This window comes from Asparagus officinalis, chromosome 7 (assembly GCF_001876935.1).
Source record: "Asparagus officinalis chromosome 7, Aspof.V1, whole genome shotgun sequence".
NCBI lineage: Eukaryota > Viridiplantae > Streptophyta > Magnoliopsida > Asparagales > Asparagaceae > Asparagus > Asparagus officinalis.
This window is the reverse complement of record NC_033800.1, coordinates 54,786,474-54,798,866: the sequence shown is the minus strand read 5'-3', so window position 1 is coordinate 54,798,866 and position 12,393 is coordinate 54,786,474. Positions and strand designations below refer to the sequence as shown.

General features: G+C 36.7%; 1 protein-coding gene across 1 annotated transcript in view; it reads left to right on the top strand.

The window, feature by feature from the left end:
* The window catches only part of LOC109849606 (ubiquitin carboxyl-terminal hydrolase 3-like), a 22,523-nt gene continuing 15,142 nt past the window's right edge, over positions 5,013 to 12,393 (top strand). Inside the window, exons 1-6 of the mRNA XM_020419462.1 lie at positions 5,013 to 5,133; positions 5,245 to 5,376; positions 5,478 to 5,516; positions 7,116 to 7,221; positions 9,016 to 9,074; positions 9,146 to 9,220. Of these exons, the coding sequence (XP_020275051.1) occupies positions 5,071 to 5,133; positions 5,245 to 5,376; positions 5,478 to 5,516; positions 7,116 to 7,221; positions 9,016 to 9,074; positions 9,146 to 9,220 (474 nt within the window). The 5' untranslated portion in view covers positions 5,013 to 5,070. The remainder of the gene's footprint in view (positions 5,134 to 5,244; positions 5,377 to 5,477; positions 5,517 to 7,115; positions 7,222 to 9,015; positions 9,075 to 9,145; positions 9,221 to 12,393) is intronic.

Here is a 12,393-nt window from a genome sequence, read left to right as displayed (position 1 = left end):
ATCTGGGAGAGGGTAAGAAGATACTGGGTATGGAGATTGAGCGAGACAGTGTGAAGGGGAGATTGAAGCTTACACAGAGAAGTTACTTGCAGAAGATGCTGAAGAAATTCAGTTTTGAGGGCAATACCAAGGTGGTGAGTACTCCATTAGTGAAGAAATTCAGTTTTGAGGGCAATACCAAGGTGGTGAGTACTCCATTAGCTCCCCACTTTAAGCTTTCAGCTTTGATGGTGGTGAGTACTCCATTAGCTCCCCACTTTAAGCTTTCAGCTTTGATGTCACCAGTTTTAGTGGAGGATCGGGACTACATGTCCAAAGTTCCATATGTCAGTGTAGTGGGTAGCTTGATGTATGCTATGGTGTGTACTAGGCCAGATTTGTCACAGGCCGTGAGCATGGTATCTAGGTCTTGCACAACCCTGGGAAGGGGCATTAGGAGGCCATGAAGTGGATTCTATGGTATATTAAGGGTACCGTGGATGTTGGGTTGATATTTGTGAAGAATGATGAGACAGTGCAGGATTGTATTGGCTACGTGGATTCAGACTATGCCGGAGATCTTGACAAACGTCGGTCCACTACAGGTTATGTTTTTTACATTGGCTAGTGCACCGGTGTGTTGGAGATGCACTCTTCAGTCTACAGTGGCGCTCTCTACTACGGAGGCGAAATATATGGCAGTGATCGAAGCAGTGAATGAGGCTTTGTGGCTACATGGTTTGTTGGATGATTTGGGGATTGTACAGGAGACCATACAGGTATATTGTGATAGTATGTCAGCTATCTATTTGATGAAGAACCAAGTCTACCATGCACGCACGAAGCACATTGATGTCATATTTTACTTTGTACGTGATGTATTGGATGATGGCGATGTCACGTTGGAGAAGGTCCACACTAAGGACAACCCTGCTGATATGTTGACCAAAGTTGTTCCAGGTGTGAAGTTTGGTCACTGTTTGAATTTATTGAACATTCTTCGTTGTTGAGGCCGTTGGCGTCCATTTGGATGAACTACGTTCGGCTTGATTCATTGGGCAAGAGGATACGTATGCAGTCTTGCAGATGTAGCCGGTTGTATGAGTTGAGATTGCTTGGGGGTGTTTTTGGTGTCGGTTCAGTTTTGGCAAAACGTTCGCCAAGGTGGAGATTTGTAGAATTGGCTTTCAGGCTCAGGTTTCAGGCAGACCTGGGCGGCTGCCGCGGGTCAACCGCAGCGCGATTCGACGCGCGAATGAGTCTCTGATTGTTGCCTGCTGCTCTTGGGAAGTTTGTGAGGGAGGCTGACCGTCGCTGTCTGACGCGATGGTCGACCGCGATGGATCGCGGTCGACCGCCACGGTCGACCGCCGAAGCGGTTTGGGCCTGGGTTCTGTTTCCAGACCCGTTTCGTTTGGAAGTTGTATAAATACCCTTAACTCAGTTTTAGGGTTTAAGGGAGAGGATTTTGAGCAGCTGAAAGAGGAGATTTGGGGCTTCTATTGTTGGAGCCAATTGGAGAGATTAAGAGGGCTTATTTGTGGGTTTTGGTAAGATTTGTAACCCTAATTTGTATTCCCATTGATTTCAAATAGTAAAACTCCCCCATCCTTGCCCCGTGGACGTAGGCACATTGCCGAACCACGTATATCTTGTGTTCTTGCTGTGATTGGGTTGCTTATGTTCTATTATGGTCTATTATTGGTTCTTGTATGTGCTATTGATTTGTCGAATCGGGCTTCCGCGGCGCACAACAAGTGGTATCAGAGCTCCGGGTTGGATTTGGGAGTTTTGTTCGAAGGATTCACTGTTGGGTTCTTGTTTGAAGAGTAGGTCTACAATATGGGTGATACAAACAGGGCTAGTTCAAGTGCTACTAGTACATCGGGGTCGGCTTTGACAAATTTGAGCATCAATAATGCTAAAATTGATGTTCCAAAATTTGACGGCAAGATTAACTTCGGTTTATGGAGGTGTCAAGTAATGGACGCCTTAGATGCACAAAATTTGGAGGAGACTCTTGAGTTTCAAGAGAAACCCGAGGAGATTGATTTCAAATAGTAAAACTCCCCCCTCCTTGCCCCGTGGACGTAGGCACATTGCCGAACCACGTATATCTTGTGTTTTTGCTGTGATTGGGTTGCTTGTGATCTATTGTGGTCTATTATTGGTTTTTGTGTGTGCTATTGATTTGTCGAATCGGGCTTCCGCGGCGCACAACACTATATATATATCCTGCATTATTGTGACTTCATGATTCGGAAATCTAAATTAGCCTGTTCTGGCTATTATCTTTTTCCTTAGCTCCTTCCGTTTAATTTTTCTCTCTTATTATTCTAATGTTGATATATATTCCCTTAGTTAATAAATTTCTTGACCCTCTTTCCCAGAAAATATAATCTTCAAGTAAATTAGTTGATACGCACAGATCAGTATGGCAATTCAAAACCGTTGAGTGACAAGCTACACTTGGTCAGCATTCTTCACTCAAATTAAAGTCAAATGTCACTAAAACTTTCGTAGCATCAAAAGTCCACTTATTGATTAAGTAGTATCCAATGCTCTCCATTTTTTTTTGATGGAAAAACAAGGGATGAACCCTGTTCATTTACTAATCCAATGCTCTCCATTGTAGTATGCGAACTGTATTTCATAGGGATAAGCTAAAGCAGGTAAAAAAAAAAGTTGTAAAAGTTGTCAACAAAGCAACAAGGGTCTGAATGAAGAAGGTGACGAAACAAAAAGCTTGAAGTTCAAGAACAACAAAATCTTGAAAAGCTACTTAAAAAGTATGAGATATGATGATCTCCTTCATTCTCTACATTCCCTACTTGAGGCATGTTTTGGCAATTCCACTTAAAATCGGTCTAATAGAACACAATCAATTTAAGTCTTGATTCTAGTTTGACAAAAAAAAAATTAGTAATTAAACTGCACATTTTGTCCTTGAATTGATTTTGTTTCGATCCGCCCCTTCCTTAGTTCTGTACTAAACTGATTTCAGGCTAGATCTAATTTAGGGCCTGTTTGTTTCTTAAAATAAATGCAGAAAGTGGGGGAAATTAGGGGAAAGAAAATTGATATAGGTGAATTTTGATATTTTAATTTCCTCCACTTTCAGATGTTTGGTTTGTCAAAGCTATAAAAGAAAGTGGGGGGGGAAATGAGTTGTCACCATATTATTGGATGAGATGAGTAATTTTTGATGTTTTCCTCCACTTTCCTTGTTTATGTTCTTTTCTTGTGTTTGGTTCATTCTTAAAACTAAGAAAATAGATGAGAGAAGATGAGCTGTCATTATATTATTGGATGATGTGACTCATACTTAGGAAAATCAATTTCCTTGTTTTTTGGAGGAAAGTGATGGAAGAGAATTTTTAATGAGATGGGATGAGTTGTCACCATATTATTGGATGATGCGAGTAATTTTTAAAGATGGTAGAAAGTGAAGGAAAATGAGGTGAGGTGAGTTGGATGAGTTGATTGATGTGACACATTTCTTGTGTTTAGTTTATTTTTAAAAGTAAGAGATTGATGTGACACATTTCTTGTGTTTAGTTTATTTTTAAAAGTAAGAAATGAGATGAGATGAGATGAGTTGTCACCATATGTGTTTAGTTTATTTTTAAAAGTAAGAAATGAGATGAGATGAGATGAGTTGTCACCATATTATTGGTTAATGTGGGAGAGTTGTAAGAATGGAAAATGATGAAAGTGAAGGAAAATGAGTTTTGGAAAATAAAGGAAACAAACCAAACAAGCCCTTACAGGAAAAGTGACTCTTGATTTTGCAGAGAAACCTTAGTTAACTGTGTATGTGAGAAATTTTTGTGTAATTCCTTTAAAAATCCAGGGGATCAGGATTAGAAGGAGAGAGAGAGAGAGAGAAAGTTTTAATAGAGAAGGACATAGAAAAACGTGGAGGATATTTTAAAGCTTAGCACTTCTATTCATGCAACCTCCAAATGATCAAAACAACTAAATAACTTTGACTGTTATAATTTTCTTAAAAAAACATAGACTTTTAAATTGGAGAGTCAAAACCAAAATAAGAGCACCATCAAATTATCACTAAATTGCTATCCATAAACTATCCCTCTTCGACTAATTAATCTGCATACGCATTCAATACTTTGCACGTGATGTTTCCCTCCGCAGTATAATTGGAATCCAACCACCCCTAGGTACATGAATCATCTAATTAAACTAATTGTGTACAGGGGAAAAAAAAATACACTAAGTACAGTTTGTGGACCCCCTTTTCTTCTGTAGTATATGATCACATGGTGGCACGACAAAGTATTTTAAGTTATTAGTTTACTACTTCATTAACTAGTTGTTATGCTGGATTTATGGATTATCTTGTTCATGGTCATTAGCGTAACTTGATTAATAAATGACAAATTCCAAGCATAAGAAATGGCTCATCTTTTACTTTAACCCTTCCTCTAATAATATATGGGCTACTATTAGGGTGTTATTAATTTTTAAAAATGACAAACTTTCAAATAATTTTATTTTGGAATAATACAAAATTGGACCTCTTCACTAGTTATAAGAACTATCATGAATTCCCTTCTTCCTCTAATTAAGAGAGACTCTGTTCATATGTTTGTTAGTTACACTTTAAGAAATTCATGTTACCTTTTTGAGGGGGGGGAAATGATTGAACTTTGGGCTTAAAAATGTAATTGAATTTGAAGGGAAAAAGTGTCATTCTTTTGTTCTTTTGAGTAAAATTTCTCTCACTTTTAGTTGAATTTTGTGCAAGACAGAAACTGGGCCTAGCATAGAGTTAATGGGCTGTAGATTGAGATCCTAAACCAGTTGCAACCCAAAAGTTTAACGTTTCACCCAGAAGGCTAATGATTTTCAAGAGATGTTTGTCGCTCTCGATTAGCGTTAAAAGAGCAGGCCCAAGATGCTGTTAGAAGGCCGGCCCAGTGGTGAATCGGGTTCGACCCTGATCGGACCCGAACCCAACCCATAACCACTCTTAGGTCGGCAACCCAACGTAAAAGCTCAAAATTCATACGAAATCGTCTCCGAAATCAACTCCCTCTCGATTTCACAACTTCCTTCAAATTTTTAATGGCGACTTCGAGCAACAACCGATGGCTTCCTCTCGAAGCCAATCCCGATGTCATGAATCAGGTACCCGACATCATTTCATTCTCTTAATCCTTCTCATTTCTGACAATCTAGGGCGCCAAAAAAAAAAGAAAAAGAAAAAAGAGAGGATAACTCCTTCGATTTTTGATTCAGTTCATTTGGGGCCTCGGAGTTCCTGAGGACGAAGCCGAGTTCAATGACGTGTACGGTCTTGATCCGGAGCTTCTAGAATGGATACCGAAGCCAGTGCTCGCTGTTCTCTTCCTCTTTCCTGTTTCCTCTCAGGTCAAAGGAATTGATTGATTATGAATTTATTTTTAGCTAGATTCTTTTTTTTTTCACATAGAATGATGCCGATTTTGTGTTCTTTTCTTTGTTTGGTTTAGTTGGAAACTGAGAGAAAGGAAGAGGAGGTCTTGGGGAAGGTAAACTTGCAAATTTTTGAATTATTTCTTTCAACTTGAGTAGAGTTGCTTGTATACAATGGAGCTAGTTTTTACCCATGCAATATATAGAGGTTAGTGAGACCGACGATTGAGTGGCTGTGGGTTTATGATGCACAGATAACGATGCATGGGATATTGGAGTTGAAAATAAATATTAATAGTATGAAAGATATCATTTTGATACCGGAGGAAAAATATAGACAAATACAACTATTACTTGTCACATCTTTGCGACCAATTGCCGATATTTTAGTTTGCAGTAATATATATTTTTGATGTCGGGTTCACTTCTTCGTTAGTTGTATAATTATCTACAAATTTAAGCAAATAATCAGTACATTTATTTTCACTTGATTTCTTGCTTGAATTTTTATGGATAGATCATAGATATAGAGCAAAATTGTAATGACATACTTTAATATAATAAGTTAAGGTTCTCAACGTTGAGGGTATAATTGGTAAAATGTTATACTGAAGAGAATATATAAACTAAGGAATTCAAATTACATGGTAATAAGATTCTCATAGAGTAATGCATGGGCTCGACCATGGTTTCAGTGGACGCCCAAGAATGTGCAGAGACACACACACACATCTCCCCTCTGAAAGAAGATCAGACTGACTTCCTAAAATCTGAAATTTCCCTAGACATCTATTCAAACCCTCTCTCCCTAATCCCTACTTGGTCTTTTGGTGAAGCATACCAAAATCACGTAATTGAGCTTTGCAATTAAGAAATATTAGAGAACAGAATATGTAATTGCGAAGGCAAAGTGGTTATTGTGATGTATAATGTTCCATGTTATTGTAAGAAATTCAAGTTTTAGGATGATATTTTTATTTGATTCGTTGGCTTATATTTTGCCTTGAGTATAATTCTGACGAGAAACAGTATGCCTACCTCCTGACAACTGATTGTTCAGATTTTATGACTTGACAATTTCTTGCAACATAGTTGCTTTCAAAGATCGTAAAAGGTGTTAATAAATGTTCCCCTTCTATTGAAAGTCGATGCACATGTTATTTTATTTCTGCTCCTTTTTACAATGAAATCAAGCCTATCTTTCGTTAAAAACAACAACGGAATTAGTGTTCGACTTTTGCTGATGAATTACATTTTCAACAATGAAGAATTGATATGGTTCAACACTAAATTTCTTCTCTCCAATATATGCGCTGATTTGGTGCTTGTAGCGGAGAGTTTGTCATCTGTCTTCGTTCCATCATGTTCTATTAACTGCTCTATATTCTGGCCTTCTTCTTTGAGTAATGATATATATTGGAGTTTTGCGAGACTGAGCTATTTAAATCTTTTACTTTCCTGCATACGTCTCCTGACATATATTGTCGTGACTCATGACAAAAAGTACGGAATTCTCTTTCTCACTTTATTGAATAATAATAACTGACAGAGCGACTAAGCAAGCTGTAGATTTTATTAATTTGGTTATGAAGATGTAAAGCAGTATTTACAATTACAACTTAGAGACAGTAAATTATTTCAAAAATCATGATGGTGGTAACTAATGAAATTTCAGACTTGCTTTGATATGATATATTTTGGTCGTTTGGCTGCAGGAACCCAGTGATAAGGTATATTTCTTGAAACAAACAGTGGCTAATGCTTGTGGAACCGTTGGTGTCCTTCATGCTATAGGAAATGCAACTTCAGAAATCAAGTTGAGTAAGTCAATACAATACTTTTTACCACTATTTATTATGCTATATTTACCTAACTTGTAAAGGTAAAGCTAAACTGGTCTGAGGAATTTTATCACAATCTTCTAGGAGAGAACACGATAAAAAAGGCTGTTGTGGAAGTAGACTCCCAGTCCCGGTATCATGAACAAATCTCATTCATCAACTTTTATCTAGGAAAAAAAATCTACTGAGTGTTTGAAGACAAAAGGAAACTTCTCGCCCAAGGATCTCAATCTAATCTAGATACTAGTTGGACCTCTATGTACAATGCTATAATTTAATAAAATGTTGACTTCCTTTTTAATACAATTGATACGAACTATTTTAGCATATGAATCCTTTGGCGCGACAAGTATAATAGGGATCTGCATGAGCACACCTCATTGACAGTCCATACTTCCCTATAGGAGAATACTTTTAAAATATGAAATAATTTGCTTATTTCTTGTAATTAGCAGAATACTATTGAAATTTGAAATAATATGCTTAGTCAACTATAATAAGTTAAATTAGAGGAAGAAAAAAAGCAATTAAATTTTTGTGTTTTCAAATTATATCGCAACTTATCATAGTATGATGAGTTGGATTCATATCTAAATTATAGAAAGAAAAAAACAATTAAATTTTCATGGGTTGTGTGCCTTGTTGCTTAAGAAGCTATAATAAACTCATGTCACTATTGTATGATAATGTAGCAGGCTAGCAGCTGCTGATAACAGGAGAATCATGAAGTTAGTACCTGTTTCCTACTACGATTAGGAATTCTACTTTTTTGGAACATGAGATGGAGCGTATGTGGTTTCCCACTTCAGTTAACTGCTTCTCTGTTAAATTAGAAACCCATACACTGATCCATTTCTCTATTTAGTCTTCCCTATTTCTGCATCAAGTGGCATTCAGAAGACTATGGAGCTCGATCACTATCACAGTTTTATAAATTTAATTGTTGTGGGATATGGTATCTAATTTGATATTCTCTCGTCAATGTCAAAATTTTAATTTAACCAAGAAAATACCCCTAATGCACAGATGAATAGAAGTAAAGGATAGTAGACACAAAAGCTTTGAAATAAAGTATTGTAGTTGTTTTACAGAAATTATAGTTCATGAGACTCACCTCCCTAAATTATGAAAAATGGGTGATGTCTGGTTGTGGCTTGGTTCAATCATAAGGGCATGAGGTAGTAGGTTTCAGAGGGAGAGGAGAGGGAGAGGGAGCACTAGTGAGTCATGTTTTTAGGGATACCTTTGCAGAATTTATTGTTTACCTTGATTGTGACTCCTTGGTATCACATATGTCAAATACTTGGGTTATAATTTGCTGAACATTCTGCCCCAAGAAATTAAGTTCTCTTGGTCTAAGATCCACGTTTTTTCGCTTCTACTAATATTCGACGTAATTATTCTGATGGGCATTTATGCGGTTGACCTATACCATGAAAGTTGCTATCACTCAATGCACCGAGCTTTTATCTAAATTCAAACTAAAATTATACTTTTCTGTTTGTTGGCACTTTTTGCTGCTGTACTAGTATTTCTGATAGGTGGAAAGTAACAGTAATATCATATAATACAATATCTGGAGCTTCGTGCTCTGTCCTATATTCTTAAAGAAGAATTGTATGACAAGAAACTAAGTCTGAGCCTTTCTTTTAGGGCATTGTTTACCATTCTTACTATAAACCTTGCATTTAGATCTACTGGTTACTGTTTTGTTTGAGACTTTTCTTTGTAAAATGCTACATCACTCTCTCCCGTATTCTCCTTGGTTTTTCAGGTGAAGGTTCATTCTTGGATAGGTTCTTCACATCAACAGTGAATATGGATCCGTTTGAGGTTCTTATCATTTATGGCTTCCTAATAGTGTCGTTAATGCAAGTTTATTTACTTCGTGTCTTCAATACCAGCGTGCTGCGTTTCTTGAAAAGGACAAAGAAGTGGAGAATGCCCATTCCATGGCAGCTAATGCTGGGGATACACAGGTATGTTTCACTGAATTAGTGTCTATTGACTAGGACATTGTCAAGCTGTTGCATTTTTTTCTCTCATAGATATAGGATGGAAATGTGTGATTTTGACAAGTTGACTGCTATTGTAGTTTCACTTGCTGTTGAAAATAGGACCTTTTTAAATGACATGTTTTTCATATTTGAAAAATTCTCATAATTTTGGTAAATAAGGATTCCCATGAATGACGACTGTTTCAAAAAGAAATTCTTTATGAACCCATTAAGTCATTTTACAACTTTTTGAGGATGTAACTCGTTCTCATTTATTATTTGATTTTGCTTTGATATTAGTCATGATTTGACTTCTGCTTTGGAAAGTTATGAACTTTATTACTTCGTTGGGTTAGTATTGTGAATTAAGACTTACTTTGTTATTTAGTAGTACATATTATTTATATCAACATATTTTTATGTGGAAATTTACAAACATTTTCTTTCATACTTGATTTTCTATTTTGAAAAATTATGTGTGGAGTGTGTCTCACTTCACTCGGGCGTGCACATCGCATTGCGCCTTGCGTATGTGCACGTAAAGGAAGTTTATGCCCTGCAGTGCGCATCACACATTGATAACATTGGTCTTTAATAAATAAACAGGTACAAAACAACCTAATAACTCAACAAGATGATAAACTAGACAACTAACAAATCTAACCCCTCAAATACGGGGATACATAAAATATAGACAAATATTCTAAACTCCTAATGTTTGTTTAGAAATTAGAACAATGCATAAAAACACGGCGTAAGACCGCTATTTTGCTCTTCCGCTAACTTCGGTATATAAAGCATGTCTGACATGTTGACGCTATCCTCCACATTGTTTTACTTTAAATATCCTCGATATGGTCGATTTATTCTTACGAAGCGTGCTATAAAACGATATGCTTTCGATATCCTTTCTCTTTTTGACATTTTTTGGGTGATATGTCTTTGATATGGCTCTTATATCAGCTGATATGTTTTCCAATATGTCCTTTTATATGGCTTGTCGCAAACAATAAACTAATTTTGCTAAATTTTAGGCGATATCATGATTTTCCCGATATTAACATTTTGCCTAAAATATCAGCCAAAATGTTGCAATCTAGATTTGGAGTTCTATTTGTTTTAAAAGATCGATTAATAATCATAAACGTACATTGTTCACATTTTGTATGCTTAGATTTCATTGTATGTGCTAAAATTACATTTAGAACATTATATTGTACATGCACATTATGTTTTACATGCACATCCTCGGTTATGGGACCCGGATATTTACTACATATTTCTAATATTTCTCGATATTCGTAGTCTGATATTGATTTGGTCATTCGATATTTCCTTGACATCCGATGTTCAACATCTTGATTCTTTGATAAGAAGAAAGATAAAAAATATAATCAAAGTCTGGAGTGGACAACAAGCACTCATAGAGAAACGAATGATGAGTAAAACAGGAACAAAGAGGTGAGAAGCAATATGTGAGGCGCAATTACAAGAAGTAATGTAAGCAGTGCAATTAACATTGAACAACGTAAAAAACAATGTAGTAATTCTAGTGAACTCTAGATTACCATTAAAGGTTTATTTGTAAGTTATTTGGAATGCAACGGAGCTGACAATTGATCTCAGGACTAGTGCAGAGACAATCACAACTTAGTCAATAAACATAATTGAAGCTTCATTCTGAGTATCTTAGCATGCGCTGCCCTCTTTGATGTGGCAGTTGTATACAAACCCCTTAAAAATTCATATTACCATTTATTATGAATTGCGCATGATATGTTATGCACTAGGTCTATAGAAAATACAATAACAGTGTGGTTCACATGTGTATTCGTCTAGTGGACTGTGGGTGCCACATCGGGCCATCTTGGTACACCAGTGACTAACCACATGCAGTGGCAATCTCAAGGTTGTATCCATTCGAACATGTAGCCATATAAGCTCAATGCACACAGGTCACCCACGTGGCGTTGCCGATCATACCTCACATGATTATGACATTCCATAATGTTCTCATTTATCATATTTTAAATCACCCACTTCTTGTTGTGGAGACAACCATAAGATTGCTACAATGCTATTTGTTATCATGTACAATTCATGGGTACACCTATTATGTGATTCTAAGTTGGTCACATTATGTAGTTACTAAGATGTCACGAACACAAACATAGTTCAGTTCTTTGTCCACTAGTCATGTCAATTACATGGTGTAAACATAGTTGATTCAGTTATCATGAGCAAGTGAGTGTATTCTATTGTTTAGCAGTTAAGCGAACAATTATATGTGTATACAACACCAAAATGAGGTCAAAAGGTCAACATGGATCAATAGTATCAGGTCAGGACCATCTATTGTAGAGTTCCATGATTTACCCACTAGCTGCCAACCGTCAACACTTGTCTGTCAGTGGTCGGGGCTTTGCCTTGCGAGTTGCAACCCTTGATGGTAGGGATTTGTGGTTTGCGGCTTTGGTCGCTGACCATTGGCGGTCTTCGCTGACCGTTGTGGTCAAGGCTGCATGCCGTTGTGCATTGCATTGCCTTCGTCGTTATCGTTCCCATCGGGACTCCTGGTGTATTTTTGCTTTTTCCACAGAAATATGAAGGCTTTGTACTGATCAAATATGGTTAATTGCTTGAAAACGTGAAAGATGTATTTTATATACCCTTATATGATCAACACCTTAAGCTGATGATAGATCTGCTTAGATCTGTAGTATACACGCAGTTAACATTTGAAAATCATTAATCTGCAGATCTAAGATGGGATATATGATAGATCAACAAGAGAAACATGATTAAGAGTATATAGATCAAGCAATAAATCTTAAGAAAAATAAAGAAAGAGAACAGGAGCACCTACCTTTTGATTAAAAACTTCACCAGAATGAAACCCTACCTCCCCTCTCTAGCTCAGGCCAAGAACATCAAGAACCTTAGGCTCAATTTGGCAAAAAGGAGATAAACTACTGTACTTCTTAATTATTTTAAAGAAAAATAAAGAAAGAGAACAGGAGCACCTACCTTTTGATTAAAAACTTCACCAGAATGAAACCCTACCTCCCCTCTCTAGCTCAGGCCAAGAACATCAAGAACCTTAGGCTCAATTTGGCAAAAAGGAGATAAACTACTGTACTTCTTAATTAGTTTAA